The sequence below is a fragment of the Caretta caretta genome, chromosome 12 (assembly GCF_965140235.1).
Source record: "Caretta caretta isolate rCarCar2 chromosome 12, rCarCar1.hap1, whole genome shotgun sequence".
Taxonomy (NCBI): Eukaryota; Metazoa; Chordata; order Testudines; family Cheloniidae; genus Caretta; species Caretta caretta.
Window position 1 is genome coordinate 38,230,223 of NC_134217.1, and position 15,276 is coordinate 38,245,498.

General features: G+C 47.3%; 2 protein-coding genes across 2 annotated transcripts in view; one reads left to right on the forward strand and one right to left on the reverse strand.

The window, feature by feature from the left end:
* JPH3 (junctophilin 3) overlaps positions 1–15,276 on the forward strand; it is a 150,527-nt gene that overhangs the window by 124,077 nt on the left and 11,174 nt on the right. The gene's annotated exons all lie outside the window — the stretch shown is intronic.
* Positions 4,983–15,276, reverse strand: part of KLHDC4 (kelch domain containing 4) — a 44,635-nt gene continuing 34,341 nt past the window's right edge. Inside the window, exons 9-12 of the mRNA XM_048870874.2 lie at positions 13,908–14,116; positions 12,440–12,848; positions 6,411–6,527; positions 4,983–5,568 (exon numbers count right to left, since the gene is read on the reverse strand). Coding sequence (XP_048726831.2) covers positions 5,393–5,568; positions 6,411–6,527; positions 12,440–12,848; positions 13,908–14,116 — 911 coding nt within the window. The 3' untranslated portion in view covers positions 4,983–5,392. The remainder of the gene's footprint in view (positions 5,569–6,410; positions 6,528–12,439; positions 12,849–13,907; positions 14,117–15,276) is intronic.

The following is a 15,276-nucleotide window of genomic DNA, read 5'->3' on the forward strand; positions in this document are numbered from 1 at the left end:
TTTGAAGAAGAATAAAGGGGAAAAAGGAAAAATTCAAACCACTGTCGCACACTCTGCTGCATAAGGCTCTCTCAGCAGTCTTACCCAGGCAGTATGAGAAAGAGAGAAAGAACCCTCCCTGATACAGCTGCTAATGGGCTTCCCTTTTTTATCTGATTTTTTTGCTCATCAGCTAAGGAACCAAAGGCTACAGAAAGATGCAAAAATAATAAAATAAACTTGGAGAAAAAAAAAAAAAAAAGCATGCTATCCAATCTGTTTCGAAATCCGGAAGGGAACACTGAAATGGAGCCCTGCTTCCAGACCCTGCCATTTTTTAATTGCTACTTTCTGACAATAAAATCAGCAACATTGCAAAACTGCAGGTTCTATGAATCTTTATGCACGACCACGGATGGGACACAAAACGGACCAAATGGTAGTGAGATGAAGCCTTGTGAACTAATAACCCCACTGACAAGACAACACACCGCCTGATACTTTTAATGGAGCGAGTGCTTGTAGATTCCTTCCCTGGGTATCCACGAACATTGTGTTTTCACCTCTCCCCTGCAATTTTGCATGCAAGGTGCTTCCTTATCAGCTATGTTTTTATCTTAACAATTAAATACTATGGGCAGCTTGTTTTATGGAACCTTGTTTATTTAATCTCCATTTTGTTCTAATTAGCCTCAAGGAACCTAATGCCACTCTCCTGAGAGCCACATTCCCTGGTGACATCCCCGCAGAAGCGATACACAAAACAGTCTAGGGTTTCTCCGCACCAGGGGCACTGGCTCCTTACAGTGTTGAGTCGAGTCATTGCTTTTTGCTGTAACTGAGACGCCCGCACGCCCTCTGTTATCCCTGTGGGTGACAGCAACGCTCTGGGCACAGTGGCTGTCTCGGGGAGCAAGGGCGTAGGCGAGTAATTCAAAATGCTCATGCCCCTGTCCCCCTCCCCAAACCCAAGAGGTAACAGTTTCCCAGGGTACAACATTTTGACATGCAAAACAGGCCTGGTTACTCTCACGTGGATGAGCACAAGAGATGCAGAGGGATCACTTTCCCCACACCCCTGCCCTTGGAACAGCCAGGCTCCCAGGGCTCTGGGTGTACAGCACTGTTAGTTACTAGACACCTCACAGGGGTGGTGGCCCTCACCCTCCTGCTGGCAGCGGTATCACCATGGCCCTTCCCTTTTAAAGGGATATGGCTGGAAGGAGTGCATGATGTAGGAGAGAAAGAACCCTCCCTGATACAGCTGCCAATGTGCTTCCCTTTTTTACTGCCGCCCCCCACCACCATCATAGGCAGTCTGGTTGCCTCTGGGCTGATAGCACAGTGCCGCCCCGCACTCCTGATGGGGGGGTATATGCTGGCCCAAGCCAGCTGTAATATGGTCGCTGCCCTGGAGGGCTCCCACAGAGGGTGCAGTTAGACATTTTCCCTTTCAAGAAAGCAGGAGGCAACACAGTTCAGCTGGGCAGCCGGGCAAGCTGAGTTCGAGTTCCAGCACTTCTACTGACTGTAAGCGCCTCACTTCCCCTTGCTGTGTCCAACAGGGGCAGTGATGATGACCTTCCTTCACAGTCTATGGATGAAGAGCAAAGAATTTTTGGCCTGAGGGTCTTGGGAGTTTTGAGCACTTCACACCCCAACATCCACAGCAGCCAAGTCAGGAACCGTTAGGACAACAGCAACCACAATTCCCCCAGCACATTAAGTAACCTGATGTTTTAAGCCAAGCCACTATCAATTGCAACATGCAGCTGAAGCCCACAGAGTCTACACACCATAGCTTACAATGCTCCGCTTGCTCTGGGTAAATGAAGCACTGCCCTTTGTAGTCTCTACAGGTTGCACCTAATTAAAGATGGGCAAAATCTGCTCTATACTTTTTTCAAATTAGATGTAGCACCTGAAAAGTTGCCAATGTATCCTTTAGTTGGGCAAAATTCGAGCACCCTGTTTTACACCCATCCTCCTCCTGTTGGAAAAAGGAGCAATTCTGCGTCAAGGGATCATAGCTTGTGCCTATCGCTCCTGCTGCCATCAGCCAATCCTTGCTAGAAATACTTTGCAACATTCTCGTTTCAGTTCCTGGCCCCAACATGCTGCTAAGTGGGTAATCATGTTTTCCATTATCCTTCTAGCGGCGAGTCTGTCTGTGTCTTGGGTATCGATTTCATAAAAGCTTTTAAAGGAATAAATAAGAGGATTGCTGTGGAATACATGCGATTCCCGACTGAAAGCCACAAATTCAGGCCATCTCGCAAGTTGCTCAGAAATAAAACAAAACAATACAAACCAGGTCACAAGTACGGCTTGAGGCTGATTATCATCTCAGAACTAATCCTTCCACATGGGGCCATAACCAGGGCAGGGCAGCCACTCAGGGTGCAAAGCCACAAAGGCAGAAAAATGGGGTGGAGAAATGCCCCCCCCCCCCCAAAATGGCAGGGGGCAAAAATATGTATGCTCACCCCGGCCACTAAAATGTCTAGTTACAGATCTGCTTCCACACCAAGGACGTCGGCAGTGGGTGGTGTCTAACATGGAGGCAGGAGCAAGGGGTTAATGTGACGACAGCACTGCGTACAAAGGTCCTCTCCCCAGTGCCAAGTGCAGCTTTTACGCCTGCTCAGAAGATGCGGGGGAGCAGACCCTTGGCAATGGGCCCTGCAGCCACCAGTACCCAGGCCGCCACTGACATTTGTAGCTCTCTCCCCTCAGAAGAGTAGCAGAGGCCTTCTTGGAACTCCCGGCAACCACTCGTTCCGTTTGGCCTCCCAGCTGGAGAGACATGGGGATGGCTGGCATGATGCCACCACTGGCAGATGGTAGCCACTGTAAAATGCTTCTGTCTTAACTACTCAGCAGGCTGGGGGATTTTGGGTCGTGGATAGGCCCCAGCATCAAAACACTGGCTCTCTCTATCAGCCTCCCACTGACAGCTGGCTCAGCCCGCTGAGTACTCTCCCCTTCTGGGCTTAGCATTTACTCCCACATCTCCCATCTCATAAGCCAGTCAGCCACTCTCATTGCCGTACTTCATCATGCTTGAAAACAGGTCGACCTAAACTTGGCCCTAATTCCCACCTTAGCTGGCTACGTCCAGAGCTTTCACTTCAGATCAGCTCTAAGGCTCAGCTTCTCAGAGGTATTTCATCTCAAAAGGTGAAATCAATGGAAGTTAGGAGCCTAAATACCGTGGAGGACCTGGGTCTAAGCTGTGCAGTGCTGCTGAAGGTGAGCAACCGAATGAGACCCACCTAAGTCCCGCTGCTTGTGAGAGTCAGCAGAGAACTCCGCACCTCCACTCAGTGGTTGATGTTTCTCACCCAAGCTTGAGCAGCTCTTCCAAACAGGACCCTAGAGCCCAGCCACTGTTCCCTCCATGGGGCATTCCTGTGATGGGAACTGTATGTTGGACAGCTTCTGGGGACACATTTGGTTCACTCATAGACATTAAGACTAGAAGGGACAATTATGAATATCTAGCCTGCCCACCTGCATAACATAGGCCATATAATCTCCGCCAGTGTATAATTTTGGCTTCCACCCCACATGCTACCTCAAGATTTGGGCCTGTACCTCTGGCACCATAAGCAAGAGCCAGGCTAACTCTCCTTTGGTTTTCAAACAAGGCCTCCTCCACTCACGCCACGGGGAGGGCTACCATTAAGCCAAAAAAGTGACCCTGCAAGGCAGCTACCACTGGTACACGTTGCTTTCGCAGATAAAGTCGTAATGCCACCAAGCAACCGATTACATATCAAAGAGCTAATGTCATTCCAAGCTGACAAGCCACTGACGAGGGCCTGCATACAACATGCCCCTTCTGCTGAGCTGGCCTGGATTGTGCTTTAGGGTATTGAGGAGCGGACTACACCAAGACGTATAGCTCAACCCCGCTTCCTTTACCCTCCCATGACGAAATGTGGGTGGAGCTACTAGAGCTGGCAGTTTTCCGAGGCAGCAGGGCCAGATTCAGGGGAGCCAAAGGCTTATGCTAGATGTGAATTTGCTTGTGTATTCAATCCTCTGCGGGGAGGTAGACACTGCTGATAATTAAGGGATGGCATCATCTCCATAGTTACTCTCATCAGGTCTTTCCTGGATAGAATGCCCCCTTGCTACAAAGTCGTGGTGGTGTGAATGACACAGGGCACCCATCAAGAGGTAGATGAAGGATCCCCCTTCAAAAAACCTCCCAGGGATGCTGGGCATTTTTATGTTGATATTTCTGAATTAAAATAAAACCTTCAGAGATGGATGCAAATGCAAGAGCTGGAGAAAGGTCCTTAGAAATGAGCATATGCAAGAGAGAGACCCTGGAAAATACAGCTCCCTGTTCTATACTATGTTTTATTTATAACCCAGTGTCCCTCGAGATTCAAATCTCTTCCGGAAATAGATGCTGAGAAAAAGTTAAACGTGGCTAGGTGAGTCTGCAGCCCAGCAGGAAAACAGGCTGCACAATAAAGAGCTGCAGGTCACAGCAGGACTCCATAAAAACAGTACTCAGAAACAGGAGGAAAGAAAGGGAGGGTGCCTTCCAGAGAGGATCCCTCCAAGAAACTGTAGGCTTGTAAAACTGCCCCACCTCTGTCCTCAATCCACCTGGTCAGCTCTTGTCGACACCAAGAGAACTGCCAACCCAGTACAGAAACAGGACTATTAGTGACTAAGCAGTCTAGCCATCAGGAGGCTTTCCACTTCACACTGTCCGAGCACTTGGGGACAAGAGACTCACACCAGGAAAGAGATCTTAGTTAAAACTGAAGAGGAGTGAACTTGCGGGGGTCCTAAATGGAACTGCTTTGCTTTTGAGCCTTAATTGGATCTATAGACAGTTTTCCCAGTAAGAAAAACCAATGATATCAGTGGGGTGATTAAGGGGATTCTGGTGGATCCCAAGAGGGCCTCCCAAAATTTCTTTTGCAAGGGAAGAGCAAAGGAATTAAATTTTAGGAGGGTTAATTAAGGAAAACACAAAATAACTCAACCAAACAACTTTATTATGAAAGCACTGAGAAAAAATCATATCCAGCCCCTGGCCAGATGAAGGACATTAGGAACCTCAAGTGATGTTCTGATTCTATTAAGCAGTCTGTCTGCAGCCAACTTAAACAGCTGTCAACAAAATTACAATGTATATTCCAATCTCAGCAGAACACATTCCCGGCCAGCAATCCTGTTTACTAAGGCCCGTTTACAGGGTGATAATGGCAGAAATATACTGTGAGCAGATAGGCACGCCAACTTTAGTGTGTAGCAGCCAAGGGCCTTTGGAACCTACAGTACATACCAGGTAAGAGGTACATCAGGTTTAGATGGCTGGTTCAACTGGCTATTGTCCCAGTGAGGTGTTTGCACCCACACTGCTCATTCTCAGCAGCACGCGTATCTAGACCGAATCTTCATAAAAAGTCTTTGCCATCGCATGTGCCAATTTCGCCACCTTCTTCTCCTTTGCATCAGGGCCCATATTGTGGCGGGCTAGTTTAATCCAGTATTGCTCAGTCCTGGGCAGATAGTCTGTGTATTTCTCATCAAGCTGAACAGATGGGTGCCGCTCCTCTTCTAGCGCATGACGGGAGGGAAACAGAAAGGAAGAGAGAGGTCACAAACAGCTGATGAAAGCAATCTGCTTGCCCATGTGCCAGGCCGGTTGAGACGATGCTGCAGCGAACATATTTTAATGCAATAGTTTAAAGACTATCGATAGCTAGGGAAAATGGTTTTTCTCCTCAGGACACAGGCAAACATGGAACAGAATGTACCTATGGAAATATGACTTCTTTTGGAAAGCTCAACTTGCCACTGGATTTTTACCTTTTTAAATTAAAAGACTAATAGCGCTGGTTGGAAAGGCAAACAGACTTATGTGGAGTGCAAACATGCTATCTCCAATACCTCCGTTCAGATCTGAAACATGCCCTCTCCCCACCCTGAGCCCACGCGTAGCTGTGTCAATGAACCTCAGCCCTGACCTGCAAAACTCCCTGCATCTTTTTCTGAGATAGAGGTGGGAATTAGTGGTCTGAGCACAGGACAACAAAGCCGGCGGATTTCTGACCCCTGACACCACCTCACTCCCTGAGGGTTTAGTGAGGACTGACACTTGTAAACGTACCCTGAAGGTGAAAAGCACTGAGCCACTATCTGTTCCTAAATTCCCTGTAGCTTTTTATTGCTGGAAAATCCCAGTGGGCTCAAGCTGTCATTAAAAGCTGGCTTGGGTTACTAATAAAGCACAACAGTTTCAAATTCTAAAGCCACTTTATAAAATCAGATACAAGGCTGAAACCTCTAGAAAACATCACAAACTGGAGCAAGGCAGCCAAAATTGCAGATGTGGGGCTAAAAGCACCCCAAACAACTACCAATCCATGTGTTCTTCTCACTCCTTTTAGCATAATTACCTTCATCATCTTCACTTTCTTCATCAGAGTCCTCCTCCTCCTCTTCACCTCCCTCTGCACCTTCCACATCATCCCCCTCCTCATCGGAGTCAGACTCTTCCAGCCACTCTTGAGTTTCTTCAACAGTAAAACAAACATATACAATGAAAAAACAAAACACAATAAGCCCTCTTAAGGTGGCGGGAATTGTTACGGGGAAAATGAGATAGTCAGACAGGTGCCCCATCTTTCTGAACCGAGCAGTCGTCACATAGCCACTCTGCAGCTCAGCCACCATGAGAGACCAAGTTCTGAACTATTGTTTAGTGTTTATAAGCATGCATGCTTATAAACACTAAAGGGGAAAAAAAATGACAGATAACAGCTATGGAAGACAGCATGGTTCAGAGCCTGGGTTGACCAAGAATGAGGACACCTACGTTCAATTCCCACTCTGCCATCTGTCGTGTGACCTTGGGCGAGTCATTTCTTCCATTTGTGCCTCAGTTTCCCCTCTCACCCTTTGTTCGTCTTGTCTATTTAAACCATGACTTCTTCAGAGTATGGACAGTCTTCCGCTATGCCTGTACAGCACCTAGTATAATGGGGCCTCAATCCTGGTTGGAAGTTCTAAGTGCTACCACAGTACAAGTAATAAAAAATAATAAGAAGAAATATGATAGGCACCTGCCCCACAGTCTCATTTAGCTCCTCAGGGCATGAGGCTTGCCTTCACAAATGCACCTCAAACAATGCTGGCTGCTCCACCAATAATAAATGCATATGAATAAATGAGAATGCTGACAATACTGTGCAATGCCACGTGGGATGGGAATACAAGGGCTCAGCTTCCATGCTCCCAGTTTCCCTCCTACAGCCTATTTCCCGTCCTCGTCCACACAAGAGCAGCACAAAGAGGCACTGAGCGAACATAGGAAGCTATGGAGCTGCACAACAAGGCCACTGAGGGAGAGGAGAGAGAGAGGGGTGGGGGAAGATTATCTCGTTATACAGATGTGAAAATGGGAGGGGGGTGAAGAGACAGCATTACCAGAGAACCTGTTCTCTAAACTCACCTCAAAATCACATGCCAAAGATATTCAGTGAGAACCAAGGACCTGGCTTTTAAAGCTTTACCCTCGGGAGCATTTCTGAATCCATTTGACTGGGAGCACAGGGAAGCATCATCAGTGGTTCTGGCCTCTCTGAGGGCCGTGGGTACTGAGGTGGATTTAAGTGAAAGCTCGGAGTGAACATGCTGTAGGTGGATTCATTAGGGGAAAGACCTGGATTGACTTTCCAGACACCATGCAGAGAAGCCTCAGTCAGTATCGCCTGCCAGACACTGCCCCACTCCTAGAGAATAACCGACAGACAACATGCTTGCAAAGCTACCCTGAAAATCTGGACTTCCAGATCCCTTTGGTGGTGCGCAGGAGATGCCATGGTTAGTGGCAGGGAAAGCAAGCAGCAATGAGCTCTGAAAGAGAGGGGGGTGTCTAGGCTAGGGTGTCAGACAATCAGGTGTGGAATACCCTGCTCACGCTGGTCATTGTGACACATCTGAAAGGTATACTCCCTGTGAGGTGGGAGGGTCACAGCCTCTACACCACATCTGTATACTGAAATGTGCTCAATTCTTGTCCTTTCTACTGACTTCAAAGTGACCCCACTGATGATTTTATCACCTCCTCACAGCTCACTTGAAGTGGAAGCCCCTTTATTTCTGGCTGTGGGGTACCACTTCCAATAGGAAGCGAGCACACTTGGGTCATAAGATTTCCCAAATTCTTTATCCTCCCTGCATTCACCCCAGGCAAAATCTGCTTTTACACAAAAAACACTCAGGGCACAATGCAGTACCATTAGGAGAGGCAGTAAACCAGTTGTCAGGGAGTCCCTGGGCGATGCTCTGGAGCTGCTCCCCATGAAGCCAGTCAGGACTCTGGGGAAGTCTCCTTTCTGTGAGCAGACTGTCTGCAGGACACACAGCTCACACAGCTTCCACCTTCCTGGGTCTGACCTCGGACCATTCAGCATCCTCTGCCCCTCCGTGCGCTTCCCACAGCGAGTCCGCTCAGGCGGGGCTCCTGGGGAAGCCAGAGGGTCCTGCCCCCCCAACTCCACAGTCAGACGTGACTCTCAGCCAGCCAATAAAACAGAAGTTTATTAGACGACAGGAACATGGTCTAACACAGAGCTTGTAGGTGCAGAGAACCGGACCCCTCAGCTGGTCCATTTTGGGGCCAGTGAGCCAGACAACCACGTCTGCACTTCACTCCATGTCCCAGCCAGCCCCAAACTGAAACTCCCTCCAGCCCCTCCTCCTCTGGGCTTTGTCCCTTTCCCGGGCCAGGGGGTCACCTGATTCCTTTAGAGGGGATTAAGGGAAGAATTTGTGATCCCACAATAAATAAGGCCAGTCGACTGGAGGTCATGAGGCCAGGGAAGGTTCTTGTATGGATTAATCTATGCCAAATTTAGTTCTGCTGCGTGTAAAGGGAGCCTGCTGCCAGCAATCTAAAGAATATGGCCCTGCCTGAAATCTGCTCTGCAATGATTCACCTGTTTCCGTGTGGCCCGAAATAGACCATTACTGAAAGACTGTAGGCTTAGGTGAGATTTGTCCCCAGTTACCATTAGTGCTGGAAAAAGGCTAACTCTGACTGTCCTTAAAGTATCAGGTGCTGTGCAGGTGAACTCTAGGTTGAGATTGAAAGCAGGCAGGACACTGGATGCCGAGACCCATGCCATGTGCATGAACTCAGACTGTGGCTGAGAACAGGATTTTATGTCAGAGCTGTTCCAGTCTGCCTGTCTGGGAGAAAAAACACACCTGCTCTATCATCATCATGATTGGTGCACAGCATAGTGGCCGGAGCACAGGAGAGGGAGTCAGGAACCCTTGAATTCTAAACCCTATGTGTGCCACTGACTTTCACGGTGGACTTAGGCAAATCACTTAACCTGAACTGACTTAATTTCTTCATTTGTGAAGTGAGGATGCCGTTTCCTCTCTCGCCCCACTCACTTCCCTCCAAAGACAGGAATGACAAATGGCTAGTTTGAAGACTGCATGTGAATACACAATGAGTGAGAGGAAGGATAATGTAGTAGTTAGGACTTGGGAAAACTTGGTTCCAGTCCATGATCCACCACAGTCTTCCTGTGTGACCTTGGGCAAGTCACTTAGCCTCTCAGGGTATGTCCACGCTGCAATTAAAAACCCTCTGCTGGCCTGTGTCAGCTGACCTCAGGCTCGCAGGCTCAGGCTGTTTAACTGCAGTGTAGATGTCCAGGCTCAGGCTAGAATCTGGGCTCTAGGGCCCTGCGAGATGGGAGGGTCGCAGCCTCTATACCACAATTAAACAGCCTGTTAGCCTGAGCCTCTTAGCCTGAGTCAGCTGGCATGGGCCAGCAGTGGATGTGTAATTGCAGTGTAGACATACCCTCAGGGTACATCTTCACAGCCAAAAAACCCCCATAGCAGTGAGTCCCATAGCCTGGGTCTACAGACTCGGGCTCACGGGGATCATGCTACAGCGCTAAAAATACACTTGTGAACATTCTGGTTCAGGCTGGACCTCTGGGCTCTGAAGCCTGGGGAGAGGGGTGGGTTTCAAACCGTGAAGCAGAACATCTAATAGCTATTTTTAGCACCGTAGTGCAAGCCTCGGAGGCCTGACTCTGTAGACCTGGGCTCGGAGACTCGCTGCCATGGGGGTTTTTCGCTGTGGAGGTGTACCCTCTGTGCCTTGGTACCCCACCTATAAAATGGAGATGGTAGCCCTGCTCTGCCTCCCGGGTGCTGTGCGGACCAACATATTAAAAGACCGTGAAGCGCTCACATATTATGGCCTTGGGAGCCTGTTGTGATAACTGGGCCTAAAAATTGACCCTAATTGTGAGTTCAACCGTAAATGGTATGTGAAAGTCAGTAAGATGTCACGACCACCTCTAACGAGAGATGTTGATGGGAAAAGGCATGAATGGGAGACAGAAGAACTGCACTAGTCCAAACAAAAAGACCACAAGGGCTGTGTTAAGATCATGCCTGGTGAACAAGGGAAGTGAAAGACTGGAAATCAGTGAACCAAAATTGGTATTTTGGAAACGAGGCCTAACTGGTGGACAAAATGATGAGGGGTATGGGCTATTTCACCCACCACTCCTTTTGGGGGTCCTTGAAGAAGGAGACTTTGGGAGAAAAACTGACTACTGGAGGGAGCTTCACTATTATGGCTGCTACCCCCACTGTCTCCTAGGACCCCGGACCTTCCTTCTCCTAATCCTTCTGCCTCGCCAGACCAGGCCAGAGAGAAAAACCGAGGTGACACCACCTTTCCTGGCTATAGCTGAATCCCAAACACCACCTGGGATGAAACGGGATCAGACTTTAACAGCAGCAACAGCTCCAGCTCCACTCAACTAACTTCCCTTTTTCCCCCATCGGACAGTTATTACTATCTTTGATCCCATCTAAGAGACTGTCAGACAAGGGTTTTTTTTTTCCTTTTAAAACTCTCTCCAGCTAAAGGCAAAAGGAACAAGGGATGTTATTAAAATGAAAGCCTTAGTGAACACTTTACATTTTAAAAGCTTTAACTCTTTTTCTGTCTTTTCTGTATCTTTAATAAGAGGTTAAAAGGATTTGTTTGCCATGGTCCTAAGGAGGCTGAAGTCTCTGTATAGCAAACCCTGAACTTTGTTTAAGGCCATTTAATGTTGGACAGTGATTAGGTTCCGTTAACACCGTAGGACCACTTATTCCATCTACATTAATACAATGGGCTGGTATAAGTACCCTAGACAGAACGATGAGCTATGGGGTAAAGGTTTTACTCCTGGCTTCTCCACTCATGAGCAATACAGCCATTCCACACCCACGCCAATGGAATCCATATAGCACACAGCACCATGCGTTCTGTTCATGCCACAATATCTGACTTAAGAACTATTTCTACAGTGGTTTCAAGAATTTGAACACTTCTTTTTAACTGATATTGTTTGTAGCCCTCCAAAGATCAGCTCCCTAGTTTCAGAAGTCCAGCTGTACAGCCCACGAGAGGAGAGAAAAAACTTTCAATAAAACAGTTTAGAAACCTCTACAACATGATCTAAAATAGCATTATTTGCACATGATAATGCTGTGATTTTAAGGTGCGATATCCTGCTGTCTACTAAAGTGAAGTATATCATGTTGGACAGTGAGATTATTCACAATTCCCCTTCTTTTTTTGCTCTGATGCTTCATGGGATATTGGATCTTAAACTAGCAGCTAGTCCAGGAATGAGTTTTGTCCGTCCGGCACCCTTAAACAGCACATATTTGGGAGGGAGGCTGAGAAAGAAATGTTCTGTGGGCGGCAGATGGCAGCGATCTGAGAACCGCTCAGAGGTTTAGAACTTTAGAATGTGTCTTTTTGGAGATGAAGTAAGGGGCAAGAGTGCAGGTGGGATTAAAGGAGCAAGATAAATGCAGTTAGTCATCTGGCTATCACCACTACCTACTGTCTGTGGTATAAATATTGTAATTAACTGGTGTGTGCGCACAATTACGTATGTGTTTGCAAACCACTGCCCTCTGCTGGATAGAATCAGAACTACATACCCATGCACCAAAGGACTTATATTGATATCAGCTAACAGGGATTCTCCTTCAGTTTAAATATTATGGGCATGCGTTTTCAAAGCAGGAGGATCTGAGTTCTCTCCCTACCCTCACCACAAAGTCCTGAGCAGCCCAAGCATGCAGCATGGCAATAACTGTGAAGTACCTTGGTGCCCATGGATTTGTACCCTCCCAAGCTACTGTCTCTCTGGAAAATGCCAGCATTCGAAGGGTTAATTTCAGCTATGGAGAAAGCCATTCCATTTTTTCATGGTGCTGCTGAAAACCCCACCTGCCCAGTCGCCCTCTTGGGAGGTGCAGGTGCCGTACCTGCTGGAGATGGTGCTTATAGGGCTGGGCACGCCGAGTGGATGCCCGCGCTGAGTATTCTAACTGCCTGAAATGCAAAGGAAAGGATTAACCCGCGGCCGTAACTTACTTGGATCCATCTCCACCAGCACCTTCCATTCCTCCATCTTGTGGAGGTCGATGCTATAGAGGTCGTTGAGGGTGAACTGGCGGTCCCCCACCTCGAACATCCCCCCGTAGACGTAGAGAACTCCGTGCTTCACTGCCAGCATAGCGTTTGAACGTGGGCATGGCTCCACCTGCTGGCCGGAGGCTTCATCACCGGCCTCCTCTTCGTCTTCCGATTCGGACCTCTCCAGCTCCACTTCAGGGGCAGAGACCACCTGCTTGATCGTCATGACGGTCCCATCCTCTGCCACCACTTCTTTGACGATCTCCACGGGACCCTGAGAGTACTGGCCCTCTGCCTCTCCATCCCCAGCATCCTCTGCCTCAGCCTTTTTGCCTCGCCTACGTTTCTTCTTTTCAGATTTAGGTCCCTATTGATAGGAAGCACATTAGAAAAGCAGTCAGAGAATACTGTACACAACTGTGAATCTGAACAACACTGATGTACAGCATGGCTAACATGCCATACAGTGGTGAACACAATGCACTTAAATGCAATTTGGGGATTCAGTTAAGGTTTGTTGGTGCCATAATTCTCAGAAGATGGGCACATGCTTCAACCAAACAGTGACTGCTCTATTAGCTGTGAAATGACCAACAGGAATATCTGTGGTGTGCAATTGTTGCTTCTATTAATACAGAAGTGTATGCTGGGGCAGGAAAAACATAGCACACTCACTCACACATACACACAGAGACCTCACTAGTTTGTGGTTGGCGCAAAATGGCATTGACCCACCACTGTGAGAAATCAAAACACAGTTACTGAGTGCTAAATTACAGCACATTAGTGGGAAGAACTCCAGGTCTTTCAGAGTGCTGTACCAAAGGGCTGGAAAACAGTTTGCCAGGAAATCAGAAGCAAACTTTCTCATGAAGCTTTGCCTGTTAAGTGACTGATTTTCCCTCTTTCAGAACAGACTAAGAAGCACTGGGGTCAGGGGAAGGAAGTTGAGTCAGGTCATCTGGCCTCGTTTACTCCTTGAAAACAGTTGGAGTAATGCCAAAAATCTGGGGCGACAACTCTGAAGGTTTGACATTCAATCTCCCCCTTCATCAGCCAGCTAAACACTATGTTTTCACTGCAAAAAGAGGCATGTTTTTATATCAGGTTAGCTATCTCACTGTGAAATCCACCATTGTGGTTTTTACCTCAATGTAACTAGTCCAGCTCAACCGTATCTCTCTATATCCTGGAGTTCACCTTGACTAGCTACATTGAGATAAAAGCCACAGTGCTTTGTTTCCACAAGGATGCTATAATGAGATAGCTCTCTCAGTGTAACAAATATGCAAAGAAGTTGTGATGTGTAGCTATACTCTGAACAGAATTAGATTTAAAACCATAACAAAGTCATAAATCAGAGAAGCTTCAGATTCCATGGCCTAAGATAAAAAGGGAGGATTTATTGTATATATTTTTCCAATACCTTTAGTTGTCCAGGAAACCAGCGGTTCTTTCCCATATCATAGAAATAAATATCACTGAAGAAGTCTCCTTCAATGCACTCTTCCTCTTCTTCATCATGCACACCTCCGAAGATAAGGGAGCGGTTATTGGGGCCGATTGCCACAGAGAAGCCAGACCTGGGAGTGGGTTTCACACCTGATGGGCTAAGCCGATTCCATACCCACTTGTCTGGTAATGGAAAAAGAGAAGGAAACAAAGAAAGTCAATTCACACAGTGGGTGGCTGAAAATTCCAGCTGCTTCAAAACGTCAAAGGCCCTTCATTCTATAGCAATATCAGCAAGAATCTCATTGACCTATTTTGGTTTCCCTAGATATTTCACAGCGTCTTCAACAATTTCTTTAAATAATGTTAATCATAACGATTTGCATTTGCCAGTTTAATCACCCAGCTAATCCATATGTTCCATTTTCCACTCTTTACCCTTAGAAAGCAATTGTGTGTGCAAATAAAAATTGTACATCTGCTCTTTAATACAAAAAGCCATCTTTGAGATATGCTTTTCAGAGAGGGGCGGGAGGAAGACGGAAATCATGAAAAGCACGTGTGTGTTTAACGAAGGGAGGAGCTCATATTTCTGTTCATAGCACAGGTAATACATTGGCAAGGTCGGACTTAATTCCTCTGTTTATTTGCAGGCCTAGAATGCCATAAGCGGCCACAATGCAAACTTTACCCCACAGAGTGCATAGCAAGTAGGGGATTAGCCATGGAATACAAAAAAAGCTGTCTCTAGGGATGATTGGGAAGCATGCCTCATTCTGGTACCTTTCCCGGGTCTCTTCTCCCAGCAGACAGGGCCTATGTTGCCAGAGTCTATGTTGCCTTTTAAGTGCTCTAGTCCTCCAGGAAAGAATACCAGGCTCACTCAACAGAGACTTCAGGTCACACTTAAAAGCAGTACCCCAGGGTGGAAAATAGCCTGCATTCCAAGTCCTCCCCCTCCAAACCTTTCTAACCCAAATTTTTAGCAGCTCCATTCCAGCTCTGAAATGCAAGACGCAAATGCCATAGCCTATATAGGATTGAGTGGGCATTGGTAGCCATGCAAAACAGAATACAGCCGTGGGTCACTGAAGAGTAACATGCCTAATCTGTGTGTTTGGGGAGAGAACAGGGTTCATACTGGGACCGGCAAGCTGACAATTGCTGAAAGATGCGCAGAGGAAGAATTAAGCCTTGACTTGTCAAACTGACAACGCTATCCAGCTTACTCATTTGGTTATAAACACAGTGGCTAGTGGATATTAAACAGGAAAGATCATAGTAGGTAGAGATGGGAAACACCTACTAGATACATGAGTCATTCACCCTGTATGCACAGGACA